This window comes from Protomyctophum parallelum, assembly GCF_964188405.1.
Source record: "Protomyctophum parallelum genome assembly, chromosome: 20".
Lineage (NCBI taxonomy): Eukaryota > Metazoa > Chordata > Actinopteri > Myctophiformes > Myctophidae > Protomyctophum > Protomyctophum parallelum.
The window spans coordinates 3,394,647-3,419,693 of record NC_139718.1 but is presented as its reverse complement, the minus strand read 5'-3'; the positions used below and the strand labels follow the sequence as shown (position 1 = coordinate 3,419,693).

Genomic DNA, 25,047 nt, shown 5'->3' with positions numbered 1-25,047 from the left:
TTTATTCTGAAAACGCCGGCTTACGGGTCTTACTTGTTCTGCGCGCTGCTAAAGGGTCTTACTTGTTCTGTGCGCTACAAAGAAAACGCTACCAGAGCATCAAATCTCGTACCACCCGTCTCAGTAACAGTTTCTACCCCCAGGTAGTCAGGCTGCTGAACAGCTGACCTTCAACTGTATTGCACTGTTTTGTCACTTCACTTTTTTCTGTTTGTTTGTCTTTTTCTTGCACTATAGATGTTGTTTGTGTCCTGTGTATGTAAGCCTGAGAGTGCTCTGAGCAAAAATAATTTTCATTGTATTTATACTCTGTATCTATACACATGACAAATAAACCTGAACCTGAACCTCAACCTGAACCTAAAGGGTCTTACGTGTTCTGTGCGCTGCTAAAGGGTCTTACTTGTTCTTTGTGCTTTGCCTAAAAAAATGGCAACTAAAAAATACGGGGAAGCAGCTTTTTGCTTCTACGGGCCGTCGGCATGGAACAAGCTCCCACTGTACCTTCGTCAGGCAGCCTCTGTAGACATTTTTAAAGCTCAGCTCAAGACCCACCTCTACAACATTGCTTTTAAGTGATCTTTTATTTTTTGTTATTCACGTCCTCACTGTATTGTTTTACTGCTTGTTTTTTAATGTCGTTTCCTTATTTTATCTCTTCTTATCTTTGTACCACTGCCTTCTCCTGATCTGACACTGCGTTATTGTTCTATTCTTTTAACTGCATGCCTGTTTTAACAGTTTGACTGTTTTTTACGATTAACCCGCATTTTAATCAACCCCCCTTCACTGCCGAGATTGTTGTATTACCTTTAGAGCATACGCTGAATTATTTGGGCTTTTAATCCGCGAAAATCCATCAAAAAAAGCTCCCGTGGTTTGTTATGATCTGTGTGTAGCATCCACCATCTTGGTGCACCCGGAAGACGCACACAAGATTGGTTTCAATGAGGCGTTGCAACCAATGCATTTCCATTGGCCTCAATTTCCCAGAAGCCCTAGCAGCCCACAGCATGTGACGATTTCCGGTTTCGTCATCACAGCGAAGCCATCCAGTCTCATACTCCGCGACGAAGACGGATTTTCTTTTGATTCATTACATTACGGCGGATTAAACACATAAAACAAAAGGCGGGTATGTCCGATACGGCAGCGACATTAACCTGGAGTAATCCATTCGCGGCACGGAAACTGTTAATGCTGTTTTGTTTTGCTTTTGTTTTTATTATCTTTTCTGCTCTGTAAAGCACTTTGAGCTACATTTATGTATGAAAGGTGCTATATAAATAAAGTTTATTATTATTATTATTATTACTAAAAGGTCTTACTTGTTCTGTGCGCTACTAAAGGGTCTTACTTGTTCTGTCTGCTACTAAAGGGTCTTACTTGTTCAGTGTGCTACTAAAGGGTCTTACTTGTTCTGTGTGCTACTAAAGGGTCTTACTTGTTCAGTGTGCTACTAAAGGGTCTTACTTGTTCTGTGTGCTGCTAAAGGGTCTTACTTGTTCTGTGTGCTGCTAAAGGGTCTTACTTGTTCTGTCTGCTACTAAAGGGTCTTACTTGTTCTGTGCGCTGCTAAAGGGTCTTACTTGTTCTGTGTGCTGCTAAAGGGTCTTACTTGTTCTGTGCGCTGCTAAAGGGTCTTACTTGTTCTGTGTGCTGCTAAAGGGTCTTACTTGTTCTGTGCGCTGCTAAAGGGTCTTACTTGTTCTGTGTGCTACTAAAGGGTCTTACTTGTTCTGTGTGCTGCTAAAGGGTCTTACTTGTTCTGTGCGTTGCCGTGCGTTCCAAACGGGTCCCCCGCCATGCCTCCGTCTCCCGTGAAGATGTACAGGAAACCGTCGTCGGCAAACAGCAGCTGTCCTCCGTTGTGATTGGACGCTGGCTCGTCGACCTCCAGGATTATCCTGCAGAGACGATGACCTGCGTTAAGCTAGTCTGAATCTCCTAGTGGATGTTCCTGTTGTCATTACAATACTGTCTGTCCTCCTATTGGAGGAATGGAAGGTAAACAAAGAAACAACGGATCTGATTGGACTCTGAGCTGTGGGTCCAGCAGGGTCATGACCTCTGCCCTCTCACCTCTCTGAGCTGTGGTCCACCAGGGTCATGACCTCTGCCCTCTCACCTCTCTGAGCTGTGGTCCACCAGGGTCATGACCTCTGCCCTCTCACCTCTCTGAGGAGTGGTCCACCAGGGTCATGACCTCTGCCCTCTCACCTCTCTGAGGAGTGGTCCAGCAGGGTCATGACCTCTGCCCTCTCACCTCTCTGAGCTGTGGTCCACCATGTTCATGTCGGTGGAGGACACTCTGAACTGGCTGATCCGGATCCTCTCGTCGAAGCCCACCTCCACAGAGTAGTAGACGAACAGCTTGCCGTTGTACTTGTACGAGGGGTGAAAGGTCAATCCCAGGAAGCCCCTCTCGTCGCCCTCCCACGGAGAGGTCAGCACCGCCTGGGGGGAGTGGGGGGGGGGGGGGGGGGTTAGTCCAACTTATACATTCATTTGATGATAACAGATAATGTTAACGTTGAATAATGTTGCATGTTTTTTGATGGAACAGTATCTTGGGCATGTCACTGGTGGTCCGGGGAGTAGTACTGTACTGTACTGTACTGTACTGTACTGTACTGTACTGTACTGTACTGTACTGTACTGTACTGTACTGTACTGTACTGTACTGTACTGTACTGTACTGTACCTTAGTGATGTTGAGGAAGGGTCTATGGACTTTAGACCTGTCAGACAGGTACACCCACACCAGACCCAGCTGTACTGTACTGTACCTTAGTGATGTTGAGGAAGGGTCTATGGACTTTAGACCTGTCAGACAGGTACACCCACACCAGACCCAGCTGTACTGTACTGTACTCTACCTTAGTGATGTTGAGGAAGGGTCTATGGACTTTAGACCTGTCAGGGAGGTACACCCACACCAGACCCAGCTGTACTGTACTGTACTGTACCTTAGTGATGTTGAGGAAGGGTCTATGGACTTTAGAGCGGTCAGACAGGTACACCCACACCAGACCCAGCTGCTCCGCCACGAAGAAGCGATGAGTTCCATCGTTGGCGTGGACCATGGCCAGAGGGTTCCGCAGCCCGTTGGCCACCTGGTGGAGGATTAGAGGAACAACACATTATTATATACAGCCTGTAGGCCTCCTGGTGGAGGATCAGAGGAACAACACATTATTATATACAGCCTGTTGGCCTCCTGGTGGAGGATCAGAGGAACAACACATTATTATATACAGCCTGTAGGCCTCCTGGTGGAGGATTAGAGGAACAACACATTATTATATACAGCCTGTAGGCCTCCTGGTGGAGGATCAGAGGAACAACACATTATTATATACAGCCTGTAGGCCTCCTGGTGGAGGATTAGAGGAACAACACATTATATACAGCCTGTAGGCCTCCTGGTGGAGGATCAGAGGAACAACACATTATTATATACAGCCTGTAGGCCTCCTGGTGGAGGATCAGAGGAACAACACATTATTATATACAGCCTGAATGTATTATTTTTTTTAATCCAAAATGAGTAAATAGCACACTTCACAAACTAGAGCATGTCTGAAATAAAAAATAAATGCTTAAACATGTAGCTAGGTGTAATGTTAGAGTCCACAGAAGACATGTAAATATGAAATAAATGCTTAAACATGTAGCTATAGGTGTAATGTTAGAGACCACAGAAGACATGTAAATATGAAATAAATGCTTAAACATGTAGCTATAGGTGTAATGTTAGAGACCACAGAAGACATGTAAATATGAAATAAATGCTTAAACGTGTAGCTATAGGTGAAATGTTAGAGACCACAGAAGACATGTAAATATGAAATAAATGCTTAAACATGTAGCTATAGGTGTAATGTTAGAGACCACAGAAGACATGTAAATATGAAATAAATGCTTAAACATGTAGCTATAGGTGTAATGTTAGAGTCCACAGAAGACATGTAAATCTGAAATAAATGCTTAAACATGTAGCTATAGGTGTAATGTTAGAGTCCACAGAAGACATGTAAATATGAAATAAATGCTTAAACATGTAGCTATAGGTGTAATGTTAGAGTCCACAGAAGACATGTAAATATGAAATAAATGCTTAAACATGTAGCTATAGGTGTAATGTTAGAGACCACAGAAGACATGTAAATCTGAAATAAATGCTTAAACATGTAGCTATAGGTGTAATGTTAGAGTCCACAGAAGACATGTAAATCTGAAATAAATGCTTAAACATGTAGCTATAGGTGTAATGTTAGAGTCCACAGAAGACATGTAAATATGAAATAAATGCTTAAACATGTAGCTAGGCGAGTGGCCCCTGAGCCATCTCAAGGTGAGTGGCCCCTGAGCCATCTCAAGGTGAGTGGCCCCTGAGCCATCTCAAGGTGAGTGGTCCTTTAACACATTGATTGCTAACTTTTGAAATTCTACTCAGGATTGCTTCTGCTAAGCGATTAACATTGGACTTTTTAACTTTTTAGGGGCCCACAGCGAGGGGCCTCTTATAGCACATCGCACATTGCATAAATCAAAAGGAAGCCAAACTAGTCCACTTCAATTTAAAAAAAAAAATATGATTCTACCATCTTCCATTCTGGAGATATTGACCTTTTTCTAAAACCTGCTTTTCACTGCACGCTGCTCTTTTGAAAAAACAGCAGAGATATGGAAGGTTGAAGTTGACAGACATTGACAGACAGATATAAAAATGAACACAAATAATATCATATACATACTACACACTGAATGAAAGCCCTGAATGTCTACTTTTAGGAGGAAAACAAATACACATGGTCCCATGTATAGTTTGTCAGTAATTGGCTGTTGAATGCAGCTTGCGCCCACCAGAGAGGATTTCAGAAAATGCATGGACCTGAAGAACCATTATTCACAAAATAAGGCCTATAGCGACATGTACATACTATATACCGTATGAAACAGAAGACTCTCTGCTTTCATAAGAAAAATACTTCTACTGTAATAATAATACAAATCACACCCCTGTGAAGTGAGCAGTGCAATGTTGCACAACATTGCACTGCTCACTTCACATGGGTGTGATTTTTATTATTAAGACAAGGAACTGACAACTAAATATTCACAAAATAAGGCCTATACATACTATATACCGTATGAAACAGAAGACTCTCTGCTTTCATAAGAAAAATACTTCTACTGTAATAATAATGAAAATCACACCCCTGTGAAGTGAGCAGTGCAATGTTGCACTGCTCACTTCACAACATTGCACTGCTCACTTCACATGGGTGTGATTTTTATTATTATTACAGTATTAGTTTTTTTCTTATGAAAGCAGAGAGTCTTCTGTTTCATACGGTATATAGTATGTACATGTCGCTATATGCCTTATTTTGTGAATAATAGTTCTATAGGTCCATGCTTTCTCTAATCAGACCAGTGTGTGTCCAGTGGAAACCTCGTATGAATCTGATCTCAGGTCAGAATGGGCTAAAGTTCTCTCTGAAAAAGAGAATTTTATAAATGAAATGGATTCAATAGTCTAGTATTGACAAACAGTATATGGGATATGTGTATTTTATTTGTTTTCCTCCTAAAATTAGACATTTAGGGCTTTCATTCAGTGTGTAGTATGTATATGATAATTTATTTATGTTTATATCTGCCTGTCATGATAACGTCATGATGATGATGATTCTATGCACATATGTGATCATTGTCTCAGTAAACAAAATCAACAGATCGTTTGATAGCATAACAGTGACTTGAGAGGTTGACATGTCTGGACATGAACCACAGGAGCGACTCAACTCGCAGTGGGGGGGGGGGGTTCCACGACATGTCTGGACATGAACCACAGGAGCGATAAGCGTAGCCCGGCTGGCTGTGATTTCGACAAAATGACAGACAACACGATGGCTTCCGCAGCTTAGGATTTAGCTTAGTTAGTTATCCATTACAAACGGGTCGATTACGTCCCAGACGCCTTATCACTGCAATTGGCTGGCGAAGGCGCTATGGCGATTATGGTGATCAACTGCCGAGAATCTTTTTTCCGAGAATGAGAGTAGCATTGCAAACTGCAAAACGATCGATCGCAACTCGCAGTGTGGGGGGGGTTCCACGGTGTGATATCTGCTAGCCTAGTATACTGCTTCTTTGTCCAAACATGGCTGACGCGACGGCGAAAAAAAGACAGTTGGTCAGATGTATACTGCTTCTCCTATGGCGGTCCTTCGAGAATACGTCATTCGTTTCGCGTATACCTGTGCGTGAAATGGCGATCGACCGTTGGAGATTATTCTTGGTTTATATACGGGTTTATATTTCCGAGAATGAGGCGGCAGACCGGTGAGTTGTCGTTGGAAAGAATTAGAGAGGGCTGTGTCGAGTGGATCTGTGTGAATGAGTGGGGGGGGGGGGAAGAAACTGTAATGCGATGGAGAGATGCCTCGGGAGAAACCATGTAGAAACAGGAGGGGAAGGGTAATCGAGTGTATTCACAAATTTCACACACACTAGAAAATGGGTAGCTCCATTTTAGATCCCCTGATCTGCGTTGGTCTATGCCGTGTGCAGGACGGCGATGCCGCCTCCCCAGTACGTCGTAATGGATACGGCATGCCTGGAATGTGGTTAGACCAGGCCTCTTTTCAGGAGGTGGGGGGCTTTAAACTCCCGGATCTCACAGCGGATCTTTCTGGAGATGATCAGTGTTACATTATGTGTTGTCCGGGCGTCAGAGAAGTTGATGTACAGTATACAGTAAAAACACCAATAAAACGCTTTAGAGCGTGATGCGCAGACGGCGCTCGAGATTAATAAAACGCTTTAGAGCGTTTTGCGCAATCGATGAGTTAAATGGCCCCTGAGCCATTAAAACACATTGAGTACGCCGACTGCCTTCAAAATATAGGCTATAGAATACCGGAGGTGTCTGATCGCTTTTACTTTGAAAGCCATGAACCGGAAACACTTTCCTAAAAAAGTTGACTTTACAAAGTGACCTCAACATCCCCGATCATCTTAATATATTGTTTTACGCTCCAAAAAGCGTTCATATTTTGCGGGAGAGACGGATGAGGAGCAGAAAATAAGCGCCAGCATATCGCTCTATTCATCACCACGGAGAGCGCCCTGGATTAGGAGCTACGAGTCATTCTTTCCGTCTCGCTAACGTGGGAGTCAATAATAAGCTAATAGTTGCACTGAGCGTTAGAGCATACGGCAAGCGAAAAGCGAAATGCCAAAAAAATAAATAGGAAAAATTCTGAATATTAATATCTCGCCCCGCATCGCTGGGATGTCGCTAGGACGTCCTCAGACGTCCTTAGAACTCTACTCTACTCTACTCTATGACGTTCTCAGGCGTCCTTAGAACTCTACTCTACTCTACTCTATGACGTTCTCAGGCGTCCTACGTGCTGTAAGTGTTAAAGACTGGGGGAAAGAAGGACAAATAGTAAATACTGCGTCTTTGTTCGTCCCAGTGTGTCCTGAGAATGTTAATTTGATCTGGCATTGACTTCATCCCGTTGGAAAGCCTGTTTCTTTCACTTTGAAACGGTGCCACCTCTTTTAACCCATTTTGGGGCGGGAACCCCTTTTGGTGTGAGCATTATGCTATGCTTTAGCTATTGAAAAATAGCAGATCCACAAGCTCGTACCGCGCCACCGAGTGGCGCGATACGAGCTTGTTAGGTCTGCTATTTTTTAAAAACCACTGACACTTTTTAGAATCTGATCTCAGGTCAAAATGGGTTAAAGGGGCTTGAATTTGTAGGCAGAGCAGCAGCAGAGTGAGTCATTTGGGCCTTTAGGAAAGAAGATTTGGCACATTCTACACCATGGAGGCATCCATGGTGTACATACACACCATATATCCATAATACATTCTACACCATGGAGGCATGAGGACAGAACTGTATCTAAATACATTCTACATCATGAAGACATGAAGACAGAACTGTATCTAAATACATTCTACACCATGGAGGCATGAAGACAGAACTGTATCTAAATACATTCTACATCATGAAGACATGAAGACAGAACTGTATCTAAATACATTCTACATCATGGAGACAGAACTGTATCTGAATACATTCTACATCATGGAGACAGAACTGTATCTAAATACATTCTACATCATGAAGACAGAACTGTATCTAAATACATTCTACATCATGAAGACAGAACTGTATCTAAATACATTCTACATCATGAAGACAGAACTGTATCTAAATACATTCTACATCATGGAGACAGAACTGTATCTGAATACATTCTACATCATGAAGACAGAACTGTATCTAAATACATTCTACATCATGAAGACAGAACTGTATCTAAATACATTCTACATCATGGAGACAGAACTGTATCTAAATACATTCTACATCATGAAGACAGAACTGTATCTAAATACATTCTACATCATGAAGACAGAACTGTATCTAAATACATTCTACATCATGGAGACAGAACTGTATCTGAATACATTCTACATCATGGAGACAGAACTGTATCTAAATACATTCTACATCATGAAGACAGAACTGTATCTAAATACATTCTACATCATGAAGACAGAACTGTATCTAAATACATTCTACATCATGAAGACAGAACTGTATCTAAATACATTCTACATCATGGAGACAGAACTGTATCTGAATACATTCTACATCATGGAGACAGAACTGTATCTGAATACATTCTACATCATGGAGACAGAACTGTATCTGAATACATTCTACATCATGGAGACAGAACTGTATCTGAATACATTCTACATCATGGAGACAGAACTGTATCTAAATACATTCTACATCATGGAGACAGAACTGTATCTGAATACATTCTACATCATGGAGACAGAACTGTATCTGAATACATTCTACATCATGGAGACAGAACTGTATCTGAATACATTCTACATCATGAAGACAGAACTGTATCTGAATACATTCTACATCATGGAGACAGAACTGTATCTGAATACATTCTACATCATGGAGACAGAACTGTATCTAAATAACTTCTACATCATAAAGACAGAACTGTATCTGAATACATTCTACATCATGGAGACAGAACTGTATCTAAATACATTCTACATCATGGAGACAGAACTGTATCTGAATACATTCTACATCATGGAGACAGAACTGTATCTGAATACATTCTACATCATGGAGACAGAACTGTATCTGAATACATTCTACATCATGAAGACAGAACTGTATCTGAATACATTCTACATCATGGAGACAGAACTGTATCTAAATAACTTCTACATCATAAAGACAGAACTGTATCTAAATACATTCTACATCATGGAGACAGAACTGTATCTGAATACATTCTACATCATGAAGACAGAACTGTATCTAAATACATTCTACATCATGAAGACAGAACTGTATCTGAATACATTCTACATCATGAAGACAGAACTGTATCTAAATACATTCTACATCATGGAGACAGAACTGTATCTAAATACATTCTACATCATGAAGACAGAACTGTATCTAAATACATTCTACATCATGGAGACAGAACTGTATCTAAATACATTCTACATCATGAAGACAGAACTGTATCTGAATACATTCTACATCATGAAGACAGAACTGTATCTGAATACATTCTACATCATGGAGACAGAACTGTATCTGAATACATTCTACATCATGAAGACAGAACTGTATCTGAATACATTCTACATCATGAAGACAGAACTGTATCTGAATACATTCTACATCATGGAGACATAACTGTATCTGAATACATTCTACATCATGGAGACAGAACTGTATCTAAATACATTCTACATCATGAAGACAGAACTGTATCTAAATACATTCTACATCATGAAGACAGAACTGTATCTGAATACATTCTACATCATGGAGACAGAACTGTATCTAAATACATTCTACATCATGAAGACAGAACTGTATCTAAATACATTCTACATCATGGAGACAGAACTGTATCTGAATACATTCTACATCATGAAGACAGAACTGTATCTGAATACATTCTACATCATGAAGACAGAACTGTATCTAAATACATTCTACATCATGAAGACAGAACTGTATCTGAATACATTCTACATCATGAAGACAGAACTGTATCTAAATACATTCTACATCATGAAGACAGAACTGTATCTAAATACATTCTACATCATGAAGACAGAACTGTATCTAAATACATTCTACATCATGAAGACAGAACTGTATCTAAATACATTCTACATCATGAAGACAGAACTGTATCTAAATACATTCTACATCATGAAGACAGAACTGTATCTAAATACATTCTACATCATGGAGACAGAACTGTATCTAAATACATTCTACATCATGAAGACAGAACTGTATCTAAATACATTCTACATCATGGAGACAGAACTGTATCTAAATACATTCTACATCATGGAGACAGAACTGTATCTGAATACATTCTACATCATGGAGACAGAACTGTATCTGAATACATTCTACATCATGTAGACATGAAGACAGAACTGTATCTAAATACATTCTACATCATGAAGACAGAACTGTATCTAAATACATTCTACATCATGGAGACAGAACTGTATCTAAATACATTCTACATCATGTAGACATGAAGACAGAACTGTATCTAAATACATTCTACATCATGAAGACAGAACTGTATCTGAATACATTCTACATCATGGAGACAGAACTGTATCTGAATACATTCTACATCATGGAGACAGAACTGTATCTGAATACATTCTACATCATGTAGACATGAAGACAGAACTGTATCTAAATACATTCTACATCATGAAGACAGAACTGTATCTAAATACATTCTACATCATGAAGACAGAACTGTATCTAAATACATTCTACATCATGGAGACAGAACTGTATCTGAATACATTCTACATCATGTAGACATGAAGACAGAACTGTATCTAAATACATTCTACATCATGAAGACAGAACTGTATCTAAATACATTCTACATCATGAAGACAGAACTGTATCTGAATACATTCTACATCATGGAGACAGAACTGTATCTGAATACATTCTACATCATGAAGACAGAACTGTATCTAAATACATTCTACATCATGAAGACAGAACTGTATCTAAATACATTCTACATCATGAAGACAGAACTGTATCTGAATAGTGAATACATTCTACATCATGAAGACAGAACTGTATCTGAATAGTGAATACATTCTACATCATGAAGACAGAACTGTATCTGAATACATTCTACATCATGGAGACAGAACTGTATCTGAATACATTCTACATCATGAAGACAGAACTGTATCTAAATACATTCTACATCATGAAGACAGAACTGTATCTGAATACATTCTACATCATGGAGACAGAACTGTATCTGAATACATTCTACATCATGGAGACAGAACTGTATCTAAATACATTCTACATCATGAAGACAGAACTGTATCTAAATACATTCTACATCATGGAGACAGAACTGTATCTGAATACATTCTACATCATGGAGACAGAACTGTATCTAAATACATTCTACATCATGGAGACAGAACTGTATCTAAATACATTCTACATCATGAAGACAGAACTGTATCTGAATACATTCTACATCATGGAGACAGAACTGTATCTAAATACATTCTACATCATGAAGACAGAACTGTATCTAAATACATTCTACATCATGAAGACAGAACTGTATCTAAATACATTCTACATCATGAAGACAGAACTGTATCTGAATACATTCTACATCATGAAGACAGAACTGTATCTAAATACATTCTACATCATGAAGACAGAACTGTATCTAAATACATTCTACATCATGAAGACAGAACTGTATCTAAATACATTCTACATCATGAAGACAGAACTGTATCTAAATACATTCTACATCATGAAGACAGAACTGTATCTAAATACATTCTACATCATGAAGACAGAACTGTATCTAAATACATTCTACATCATGGAGACAGAACTGTATCTAAATACATTCTACATCATGAAGACAGAACTGTATCTAAATACATTCTACATCATGGAGACAGAACTGTATCTAAATACATTCTACATCATGTAGACATGAAGACAGAACTGTATCTAAATACATTCTACATCATGAAGACAGAACTGTATCTGAATACATTCTACATCATGTAGACATGAAGACAGAACTGTATCTAAATACATTCTACATCATGAAGACAGAACTGTATCTAAATACATTCTACATCATGGAGACAGAACTGTATCTGAATACATTCTACATCATGGAGACAGAACTGTATCTGAATACATTCTACATCATGGAGACAGAACTGTATCTGAATACATTCTACATCATGGAGACAGAACTGTATCTGAATACATTCTACATCATGAAGACAGAACTGTATCTAAATACATTCTACATCATGAAGACAGAACTGTATCTGAATACATTCTACATCATGTAGACATGAAGACAGAACTGTATCTAAATACATTCTACATCATGAAGACAGAACTGTATCTAAATACATTCTACATCATGAAGACAGAACTGTATCTAAATACATTCTACATCATGGAGACAGAACTGTATCTGAATACATTCTACATCATGAAGACAGAACTGTATCTGAATACATTCTACATCATGAAGACAGAACTGTATCTGAATACATTCTACATCATGTAGACATGAAGACAGAACTGTATCTGAATACATTCTACATCATGAAGACAGAACTGTATCTGAATACATTCTACATCATGTAGACATGAAGACAGAACTGTATCTAAATACATTCTACATCATGAAGACAGAACTGTATCTAAATACATTCTACATCATGAAGACAGAACTGTATCTAAATACATTCTACATCATGGAGACAGAACTGTATCTAAATACATTCTACATCATGGAGACAGAACTGTATCTGAATACATTCTACATCATGGAGACAGAACTGTATCTAAATACATTCTACATCATGGAGACAGAACTGTATCTGAATACATTCTACATCATGTAGACATGAAGACAGAACTGTATCTAAATACATTCTACATCATGAAGACAGAACTGTATCTGAATACATTCTACATCATGTAGACATGAAGACAGAACTGTATCTAAATACATTCTACATCATGAAGACAGAACTGTATCTAAATACATTCTACATCATGGAGACAGAACTGTATCTGAATACATTCTACATCATGGAGACAGAACTGTATCTGAATACATTCTACATCATGTAGACATGAAGACAGAACTGTATCTAAATACATTCTACATCATGAAGACAGAACTGTATCTAAATACATTCTACATCATGAAGACAGAACTGTATCTGAATACATTCTACATCATGGAGACAGAACTGTATCTGAATACATTCTACATCATGGAGACAGAACTGTATCTGAATACATTCTACATCATGTAGACATGAAGACAGAACTGTATCTGAATACATTCTACATCATGAAGACAGAACTGTATCTAAATACATTCTACATCATGAAGACAGAACTGTATCTGAATACATTCTACATCATGAAGACAGAACTGTATCTAAATACATTCTACATCATGAAGACAGAACTGTATCTAAATACATTCTACATCATGAAGACAGAACTGTATCTGAATACATTCTACATCATGAAGACAGAACTGTATCTGAATACATTCTACATCATGAAGACAGAACTGTATCTAAATACATTCTACATCATGTAGACATGAAGACAGAACTGTATCTGAATACATTCTACATCATGGAGACAGAACTGTATCTGAATACATTCTACATCATGGAGACAGAACTGTATCTAAATACATTCTACATCATGAAGACAGAACTGTATCTGAATACATTCTACATCATGAAGACAGAACTGTATCTGAATACATTCTACATCATGGAGACAGAACTGTATCTGAATACATTCTACATCATGAAGACAGAACTGTATCTGAATACATTCTACATCATGGAGACAGAACTGTATCTGAATACATTCTACATCATGAAGACAGAACTGTATCTGAATACATTCTACATCATGGAGACAGAACTGTATCTAAATACATTCTACATCATGAAGACAGAACTGTATCTGAATACATTCTACATCATGTAGACATGAAGACAGAACTGTATCTGAATACATTCTACATCATGAAGACAGAACTGTATCTAAATACATTCTACATCATGAAGACAGAACTGTATCTGAATACATTCTACATCATGAAGACAGAACTGTATCTAAATACATTCTACATCATGAAGACAGAACTGTATCTAAATACATTCTACATCATGAAGACAGAACTGTATCTGAATACATTCTACATCATGAAGACAGAACTGTATCTGAATACATTCTACATCATGAAGACAGAACTGTATCTAAATACATTCTACATCATGTAGACATGAAGACAGAACTGTATCTGAATACATTCTACATCATGGAGACAGAACTGTATCTGAATACATTCTACATCATGGAGACAGAACTGTATCTAAATACATTCTACATCATGAAGACAGAACTGTATCTGAATACATTCTACATCATGAAGACAGAACTGTATCTGAATACATTCTACATCATGGAGACAGAACTGTATCTGAATACATTCTACATCATGAAGACAGAACTGTATCTGAATACATTCTACATCATGAAGACAGAACTGTATCTGAATACATTCTACATCATGAAGACAGAACTGTATCTGAATACATTCTACATCATGGAGACAGAACTGTATCTGAATACATTCTACATCATGAAGACAGAACTGTATCTGAATACATTCTACATCATGGAGACAGAACTGTATCTAAATACATTCTACATCATGGAGACAGAACTGTATCTGAATACATTCTACATCATGGAGACAGAACTGTATCTGAATACATTCTACATCATGGAGACAGAACTGTATCTAAATACATTCTACACCATGAAGACAGAACTGTATCTGAATACATTCTACATCATGTAGACATGAAGACAGAACTGTATCTAAATACATTCTACACCATGAAGACAGAACTGTATCTGAATACATTCTACATCATGAAGACAGAACTGTATCTGAATACATTCTACATCATGAAGACAGAACTGTATCTAAATACATTCTACATCATGAAGACAGAACTGTATCTGAATACATTCTACATCATGAAGACAGAACTGTATCTGAATACATTCTACATCATGAAGACAGAACTGTATCTGAATACATTCTACATCATGAAGACAGAACTGTATCTAAATACATTCTACATCATGAAGACAGAACTGTATCTGAATACATTCTACATCATGGAGACAGAACTGTATCTTAATACATTCTACATCATGAAGACATGAAGACAGAACTGTATCCATAATACATGCACACGCACGCACACGCACACCTACATGCACACGCATGCACTCACGCACACACGCACACGCACACGCACACACACCGACACGCACACACACACGCACACGCACACACACACGCACACGCACACGCACACGCCCGCCCACCTCCTCCAGACAGAGCTGCAGGCAGCCGTGCGGGTCGGCCGTGACCCGGCCCAGGTTCTGGCTCAGCTGGGCGTTGGACAGGAGGCCCGGGTAGCAGTAGTCGCTGTCCTCCAGCTCCAGGTGGCGACAGAACGCCGTCTGGTCCTCCTGACGGAGGGAGGAGACACAACAGCACTGTGTGACTGTGTGTGTGTGTGTGTGTGTGTGTGTGTGTGTGTGTGTGTGACTGTGTGTGTGTGTGTGTGTGTGTGTGTGTGTGTGTGACTGTGTGTGTGTGTGTGTGTGTGTGTGTGTGTGTGTCTGTGTGTGTGTGTGTGTGTCTGTGTGTGTCTGTGTGTGTGACTGTCTGTGTGTGTGTGTGTGTGTGAGTGTGTGTGACTGTGTGTGTCTGTGTGTGTGTGTGTCTGTGTGTGTGTGTGTGTGTGTGTGTGTCTGTGTGTGTGTGTCTGTGTGTGTGTGTGTGTGTGTGTGTGTGTGTGTGTGTGTGTGTGTGTGTGTGTGTGTGTGTGTGTGTGTCTGTGTGTGTGTGACCCTACCTGTAGTGCGGTCAGCGTGGGGTCAGAGGTCAGGTGAGGGACCATGGTCCTGCAGGTTGTCCAGAAGGGGGCGCAGTAGTCCGGACAGAGGCCGGGCAGCGAGCGCAGCGCGGTGGACGGGTCCTCAGCGTCGAACAGGTGGGCAGCGTACGGGGAACACTCCTGGAAGGAGTTCAGTCATTAACGCATTCTGACCTGAGATCAGATTCATACCAGGTTTCCGCCGGACACACACTGGTCTGATTAACCCATTCTGACCCGAGATCAGATTCATACGAGGTTTCCACTGGACACACACTGGTCTGATTAACCCATTCTGACCCGAGATCAGATTCATACGAGGTTTCCACTGGACACACACTGGTCTGATTAATTCACAGTTGTATGGTTGTCCCCATTCTCAATAGAAGTCTATGTAGGAGAGTCTCCATTGGACTGAAGCCAATAGAAGTCTATGTAGGAGAGCCTCCATTGGACTGAAGCCAATAGAAGTCTATGTAGGAGAGCCTCCATTGGACTGAAGCCAATAGAAGTCTATGTAGGAGAGCCTCCATTGGACTGAAGCCAATAGAAGTCTATGTAGGAGAGCCTCCATTGGACTGAAGCCAATAGAAGTCTATGTAGGAGAGCCTCCATTGGACTGAAGCCAATAGAAGTCTATGTAGGAGAGCCTCCATTGGACTGAAGCCAATAGAAGTCTATGTAGGAGAGCCTCCATTGGACTGAAGCCAATAGAAGTCTATGTAGGAGAGCCTCCATTGGACTGAAGCCAATAGAAGTCTATGTAGGAGAGCCTCCATTGGACTGAAGCCAATATAAGTCTATGTAGGAGAGACTCCATTGGACTGAAGCCAATAGAAGTCTATGTAGGAGAGCCTCCATTGGACTGAAGCCAATAGAAGTCTATGTAGGATAGCCTCCATTGGACTGAAGCCAATAGAAGTCTATGTAGGAGAGACTCCATTGGACTGAAGCCAATAGGAGTCTATGTAGGAGAGCCTCCATTGGACTGAAGCCAATAGAAGTCTATGTAGGAGAGCCTCCATTGGACTGAAGCCAATAGAAGTCTATGTAGGAGAGCCTCCATTGGACTGAAGCCAATAGAAGTCTATGTAGAAGAGCCTCCGTTGGACTGAAGCCAATAGAAGTCTATGTAGGAGAGCCTCCATTGGACTGAAGCCAATAGAAGTCTATGTAGGAGAGCCTCCATTGGACTGAAGCCAGTAGAAGTCTATGTAGGAGAGCCTCCATTGGACTGAAGCCAATAGAAGTCTATGTAGGAGAGCCTCCATTGGACTGAAGCCAAAAGAAGTCTATGTAGGAGAGCCTCCATTGGACTGAAGCCAATAGAAGTCTATGTAGGAGAGCCTCCATTGGACTGAAGCCCCATGAACAGTGAACGCAGTTTGCGTAACTCTGTCTATATCTAAGGCTCTGGTCATATAGCACTTTATAGTAAATATGTATAGTTTCATTATATAGATATTCCACTGTTAGGTGCTTAGCTTACGCATGTTTCATAACTACTTGTTGTGTGTGATGTATTGCCATGCTTTTTGCTCTTGCTTAATGTAAGTCTCTCTGGATTCAGAGCGTCTGATAAATGCCTACATTGTAAATTGTAACAGGATGGTTTCATCAAAGCGAGATGGGCCTCGTAGGGAGAGCATTCCTGGAGGAACAGGAAGGAAGCCGGACGCAGAGCACAGAGTTAAATATGAATAAGACATGTGTATATAGTTTATATGTATAGCTTCATTATATAGATATTCCACTGTTACTTTCTTAGCTTACGCATGTTTTATGATAAATGCTTTTATGTGATGTATTCCCATGCTTTTTTGTTCTTAATGTAAATCGCTCTGGATTAAGACCGTCTGATAAATGCCTACATTGTAAATTGTAAATTGACATGCAGTATAGTTTATATGTATAGTTTCATTATATAGATATTCCACTGTTACTTTCTTAGCTTACGCATGTTTCATGATAAATGCTTTTATGTGATGTATTCCCATGCTTTTGTTCTTGCTTAAATGTAAGTCGCTCTGGATTAAGAGCGTCTGCTAAATGCCTAAATTGTAAATTGTAAATTGCAGAGGAAGGAAGAGTTAATTATGTCAGTTATTGTGGAAAACATTGTTTTTGTTTTGTTGTCAAAGACCCCCACATTGATATATATATATATTCTGACCACAGACCTCCCATCTGAGCATGTTTCGTGCCAGGGACCCCCACAATTTGTCCCCAAAGCGTTTTATGCAAAGAAACCTAACTTTATAGAGATCTATACCCGTGTATAATATTGTATAATATCTGTTGAAACCTCATTATGTCCAAAACTATTTACAATGTAGTCATTTATCAGACACTCTTAATCCAGAGCGACTTACATTAAGCAAGATCAAAAAGCATGGGAATACATCACATAAAAACATTTATCATGAAACATGCGTAAGCTAAGAACGTAACAGTGGAATATCTATATAATGAAACTATATGTATAAACTATACACAATATACTATACTATACCATATACAGATATACTATAAAGTGCTATGACTTCATAAAAAGCTATTCTAGTGCCGTCTACGTAACATGCTATAAGTCTGTATAAAATGCTATCTACTGTAATTCTACCGTTTCTTTTCAGGATTCAAATTCAAAAACAGCAGATCTACAAGCCCTAAACGTGACGCTTCGCACCACGCTTAGAGCTTGTAGATCTGCTACTTGTGATGCTTTGTGTGTGTGACGCTTTTATTATGATTGAAGTGGGGAGTTATTGAACTTACACACTGTAAATATGGAGATATAACGTTTTAACTATTATTTATAACAGCAGATGAACACGTTTGTGAGCCGCCACACGGCCTCAGCCAATTGAGGCTCAACCAATCAGGCTCTGCCAGTGGGCCGAATCGATTGCATAATACACTGTTCAGTTTGCAGTCTGCCCACACACACACACACACACCCTCAGGCACACACACACACACACACACACACACACACACACACACACACACACACACACACACACACACACACACACACACACACACACACACACACACACACACACACACACACACACACACACACACACACACACACACACACACACACACACACACACAAACGGGTGCTATGACAACGTCTATCATTAGGTTCCCAAGTTGCATCGTTCCCAAGTAGGCCAGTGGCACGTACAGGTCTAGTCATCTATAAATGCACCACGTCTCTGCGTGCGTACGTGTGTGTGTGTGTGTGTACGGTTGTAATGCACGTAACTCGAGAACCGTTCGCCCCACCGACTTCACATTCGACAAACGCGTTCCACCCCCCCCCCCCACAGGGAGTGCAGTGCCTGGACTCGAGTCGGTCGGACCCACGGTTCTCCAGAACCGCCACAAAAGGCTCTGCTCAGGCTAATCTTTCTATTATTCTACAAATTAACATCACACCCTCCCCATCTCTATTCTTATTAAATGATGTATCCCAGTTGCCATTAAATAACACCCGTATTCGTGTCTTCTTTGCTGGCGTAACGGCCGCAAAGAAGATGGTTGCTTCGCGCTGGAAACCGCCTCATACATTGTCATTTCGCCAATGGCCTTTGACCTTTCTAGATATAATTTATCTAGAAATGTCTACAGCAAGATTGCATGGTGCAAAAGAGGAAAACATTGAGATTTGGTCTGGTATTGCAGATTTGGTTAAGGGCATGGTTTAGTAATTATTATTATTATTTTTTGTTTGTTTTTTGTTTCCATTGCACAGTAGTAGGAGTTTTGTGGCATCTTTGGTCCCGGGGGGAGGGGTGGGTGGGATTGTTTGTTTGTTTTTGTGTTCCTTGCTTTTGTTTTTATATGTGTTTTGTTTTCTTTAGTCATTCATGGTGTTAACGTGTCTTATTGTGATTTATTGTCTTAAATAAAAAACATTTGATAACAACAACAAAGAAAAGGCTCTGCTCAGGCTCTGCCAGTGGGCCTAACCGGCTTAAATCCCCACACCTGTGCAATTTCCAGCCTCTGCCTCAGCCAATTGGCAAACGGGTGCTGTGACAAGTTGACAAACGGGTATTATTAGGTTCCCAAGTAGGCCAGTGGCCGACGGGCCCGTTCAGGTCTAGTATCTATAAATCCAGTCTCTGTGTGAACCGTTCAGGTCTAGTCTCTATAAATCCAGTCTCTCTGTGAACCGTTCAGGTCTATCTCTATAAATCCAGTCTCTGTGTGAACCGTTCAGGTCTAGTCTCTATAAATCCAGTCTCTGTGTGAACCGTTCAGGTCTAGTCTCTATAGATCCAGTCTCTGTGTGAACCGTTCAGGTCTAGTCTCTATAGATCCAGTCTCTGTGTGAACCGTTCAGGTCTATCTCTATAAATCCAGTCTCTGTGTGAACCGTTCAGGTCTAGTCTCTATAGATCCAGTCTCTGTGTGAACCGTTCAGGTCTAGTCTCTATAGATCCAGTCTCTGTGTGAACCGTTCAGGTCTAGTCTCTATAAATCCAGTCTCTGTGTGAACCGTTCAGGTCTAGTCTCTATAAATCCAGTCTCTGTGTGAACCGTTCAGGTCTAGTCTCTATAAATCCAGTCTCTGTGTGAACCGTTCAGGTCTAGTCTCTATAGATCCAGTCTCTGTGTGAACCGTTCAGGTCTAGTATCTATAAATCCAGTCTCTGTGTGAACCGTTCAGGTCTAGTCTCTATAAATCCAGTCTCTGTGTGAACCGTTCAGGTCTAGTCTCTATAAATCCAGTCTCTGTGTGAACCGTACAGGTCTATCTATAAATCCAGTCTCTGTGTGAACCGTTCAGGTCTATCTATAGATCCAGTCTCTGTGTGAACCGTTCAGGTCTAGTCTCTATAGATCCAGTCTCTGTGTGAACCGTACAGGTCTAGTCTCTATAGATCCAGTCTCTGTGTGAACCGTACAGGTCTAGTCTCTATAGATCCAGTCTCTGTGTGAACCGTTCAGGTCTAGTCTCTATAGATCCAGTCTCTGTGTGAACCGTACAGGTCTAGTCTCTATAAATCCAGTCTCTGTGTGAACCGTTCAGGTCTAGTATCTATAGATCCAGTCTCTGTGTGAACCGTTCAGGTCTAGTCTCTATAGATCCAGTCTCTGTGTGAACCGTTCAGGTCTAGTCTCTATAGATCCAGTCTCTGTGTGAACCGTACAGGTCTAGTCTCTATAGATCCAGTCTCTGTGTGAACCGTTCAGGTCTAGTCTCTATAGATCCAGTCTCTGTGTGAACCGTACAGGTCTAGTCTCTATAAATCCAGTCTCTGTGTGAACCGTTCAGGTCTAGTATCTATAGATCCAGTCTCTGTGAACCGTTCAGGTCTAGTCTCTATAGATCCAGTCTCTCTGTGAACCGTTCAGGTCTAGTCTCTATAAATCCAGTCTCTGTGTGAACCGTTCAGGTCTAGTCTCTATAAATCCAGTCTCTGTGTGAACCGTTCAGGTCTAGTCTCTATAGATCCAGTCTCTGTGTGAACCGTTCAGGTCTAGTCTCTATAAATCCAGTCTCTGTGTGAACCGTTCAGGTCTAGTCTCTATAGATCCAGTCTCTGTGTGAACCGTTCAGGTCTAGTCTCTATAGATCCAGTCTCTGTGTGAACCGTTCAGGTCTATCTATAGATCCAGTCTCTGTGTGAACCGTTCAGGTCTAGTCTCTATAGATCCAGTCTCTGTGTGAACCGTACAGGTCTAGTCTCTATAGATCCAGTCTCTGTGTGAACCGTACAGGTCTAGTCTCTATAAATCCAGTCTCTGTGTGAACCGTTCAGGTCTATCTCTATAAATCCAGTCTCTGTGTGAACCGTTCAGGTCTAGTCTCTATAAATCCAGTCTCTGTGTGAACCGTTCAGGTCTAGTCTCTATAAATCCAGTCTCTGTGTGAACCGTTCAGGTCTAGTCTCTATAAATCCAGTCTCTGTGTGAACCGTTCAGGTCTAGTCTCTATAGATCCAGTCTCTGTGTGAACCGTTCAGGTCTAGTCTCTATAGATCCAGTCTCTGTGTGAACCGTTCAGGTCTAGTCTCTAGATCCAGTCTCTGTGTGAACCGTTCAGGTCTAGTCTCTATAGATCCAGTCTCTGTGTGAACCGTTCAGGTCTAGTCTCTATAGATCCAGTCTCTGTGTGAACCGTTCAGGTCTAGTCTCTATAGGTCCAGTCTCTGTGTGAACCGTTCAGGTCTAGTCTCTATAGATCCAGTCTCTGTGTGAACCGTTCAGGTCTAGTCTCTATAGATCCAGTCTCTGTGTGAACCGTTCAGGTCTAGTCTCTATAGATCCAGTCTCTGTGTGAACCGTTCAGGTCTAGTCTCTATAGGTCCAGTCTCTGTGTGAACCGTTCTACGAGTGCTTTCTCATGCCTATAAAGCTCTGTTGAATGAAGCCCGACAGACACCGTCTGCGACCGCCGCGCGTACCGCCGCGGCACAGTATTGCCGCGCGCCATAGCCGCACGGCAACACCAACAGGACGCGGCGCGCTGCCACGCGGCTGGGGAGTTCTGTTGACTATATTCCATTGCCACGCCCACGGATAGCCGGGTGGAGGCCGCGCGGCAACGCCTGGATAATAGAACAGCGGTGCATCGGCGCGGCAGGCGAGGCGTGACCGCGCGCCAGCGCGCGTCGGACGCAGCCGGTGTGCGATAGGTTCATTGAAATAATGGAGGCGGCTGTGTCCGCCGCGCGGCGACGCGCGGCGGACACAGCCGGTGTGTGGTGGGCTTCAAATTAATTGCATTATGTCTAAATGATGATATAATCAAGGCTGTGTTGTGTGTTGAAGTCTTGTTTACATTTCCATTGACAATATTGCGTGCTAGGGGAGCTGCACCGTGTTGATTTAGTTTGATATTTATTGTACTTACAGTATGTCTGTGTCCAAGAAGGAAGGGCCCCCAGAGTCTGGGGCAATACAAGTCTAATCTAATGTAATTAACAACTAATTAGATTACAGTGTTCTTTATGCTGGTTTTAGATTAGTCAGTGAGTGTGTGTGTGTGTGTGTGTGTGTGTGTGTGTGTGTGTGTGTGTGTGTGTCAGTCAAGCTGCACAGTAAAGATCTGAATCATTTTATAATCACAGGAAAGTTAACTTCATACCTGATTTACCCATAAGTGTTTGTCAACGGCCGGTCTGAGGGCCTACAGGCGGTACAAATGTGTCGGTTGTCAATTACCCTGTCGGTGAATTATCTCCTACAACGACCACCTATAGCCAGACATTATCCCTTACATAAAGGAGGTGAATTATCTCCTACAACGACCACCTATAGCCAGACATTATCCCTTACATAAAGGAGGTGAATTATCTCCTTACAACGACCACCTATAGCCAGACATTATCCCTTACATAAAGGAGGTGAATTATCTCCCTACAACGACCACCTAGCCAGACATTATCCCTTACATAAAGGAGGTGAATTATCTCCCTACAACGACCACCTATAGCCAGACATTATCCCTTACATAAAGGAGGTGAATTATCTCCCTACAACGACCACCTATAGCCAGACATTATCCCTTACATAAAGGAGGTGAATTATCTCCCTACAACGACCACCTATAGCCAGACATTATCCCTTACATAAAGGAGGTGAATTATCTCCCTACAACGACCACCTAGCCAGACATTATCCCTTACATAAAGGAGGTGAATTATCTCCCTACAACGACCACCTAGCCAGACATTATCCCTTACATAAAGGAGGTGAATTATCTCCCTACAACGACCACCTAGCCAGACATTATCCCTTACATACATTCTGGATTAAATGACATTAAAGAAACCCGATATTTTGCGGGCTTGGCAGATATTGTGTCATCGTGGCCTGGTTGGGGCCGACCAGAGTCTTACCTGACAGAGCATGTCCTGCACGTAGGTGGCGCACTGCGCGTAGCCGCGGTAGTCGGCGTGGTCCATGACGCGGTAGAAGCGTTCGCGGAGCTGGCGGTCGCGGTCCGCGTCGCAGCAGCCGAACGCCCCGTACTGCTGGCAGAACGCCAGCGGCCGGTCCGGCGCGAACGGAGGCTTGAAGTCCAGACACTGAGGGTGGGAGGCCGCGGGGGGCGGCAGGCAGACCGCCACACAAAACAACAACAACAACACATGAGAGCAACGGCATGCTCTTGCTCCCCGCGACCCGACCACGGATAAGCGGTTGAAGACGGACGGACGTTTGGACACGCATGTCGTTGTGAAGGGAGAGTGCCACACGTGACCCAGGACGTTGGAGTAATACCCACGCATTGTCAATCAGGGATTATTTAGTTGTCACAACGAGGGCTTGTGCAGGAGTTCCGGGAAAAAAAGAGGAGCGCTCATTTACCAACTCGCCCCTCTTTGAGGGCGACCCACCTTTACCGGCGGGATATCCGTACCTTTCTGGGCGACGGTAGGCCTACCTGTTACCCCCGTGGGTCAGGTGCTCTTTGGAGAGTGTGTGTTTGTTTTTTTAAATGATGGCGGCGAACGCAAAGATGAATGTCCAATTCCAAACGGCAGCTGGGTCTGTTCAGTAGCTATATGCTCTATACTTCCAGTAGAAAAACCCTTTATTCCATTTTAAAAAGCGAGAGTTAAAAAAACGGATGCTGTTGTTTAAAAACACAGCAACAAACAAACACCGCCGTCCCGTCCTGATGTCTGGAGCGTCCGGACAGACAGACAGACAGACAGACAGACAGTTAAACTCCGCAGCAGTTTAAGGACAGTTAGCTCTCTCTCTCTCTCTCTCTCTCTCTCTCTCTCTCTCCCTTTGCACTTTGCTCCACTCTTTAAAGTAATCATCAACTTTGTCCTCCTCTGCTGCACAGCAGACTGTTTGCTGCCGTCATCATGGCTGACGTCACGTCGGCCCTGTGCTGTTATTTATAT

General features: G+C 41.5%; 1 protein-coding gene across 3 annotated transcripts in view; it reads right to left on the bottom strand.

Moving 5' to 3' along the window:
• Positions 1 to 24,784, bottom strand: part of hhipl1 (HHIP-like 1) — a gene marked incomplete at its 3' end in the record, with an annotated part of 63,479 nt that extends 38,695 nt beyond the window's left edge. For 2 of the 3 annotated variants that reach the window (XM_083791136.1, XM_083791137.1), the window contains exons 1-6: positions 24,028 to 24,784; positions 16,145 to 16,306; positions 15,609 to 15,755; positions 2,970 to 3,116; positions 2,267 to 2,457; positions 1,764 to 1,907 (exon numbers count right to left, since the gene is read on the bottom strand). In XM_083791136.1, coding sequence (XP_083647262.1) covers positions 1,764 to 1,907; positions 2,267 to 2,457; positions 2,970 to 3,116; positions 15,609 to 15,755; positions 16,145 to 16,306; positions 24,028 to 24,420 — 1,184 coding nt within the window. In that variant the 5' untranslated portion in view covers positions 24,421 to 24,784. The remainder of the gene's footprint in view (positions 1 to 1,763; positions 1,908 to 2,266; positions 2,458 to 2,969; positions 3,117 to 15,608; positions 15,756 to 16,144; positions 16,307 to 24,027) is intronic. The other variant, XM_083791138.1, reaches the window with a different exon arrangement.
• Positions 24,785 to 25,047: the final 263 nt, after the last annotated feature.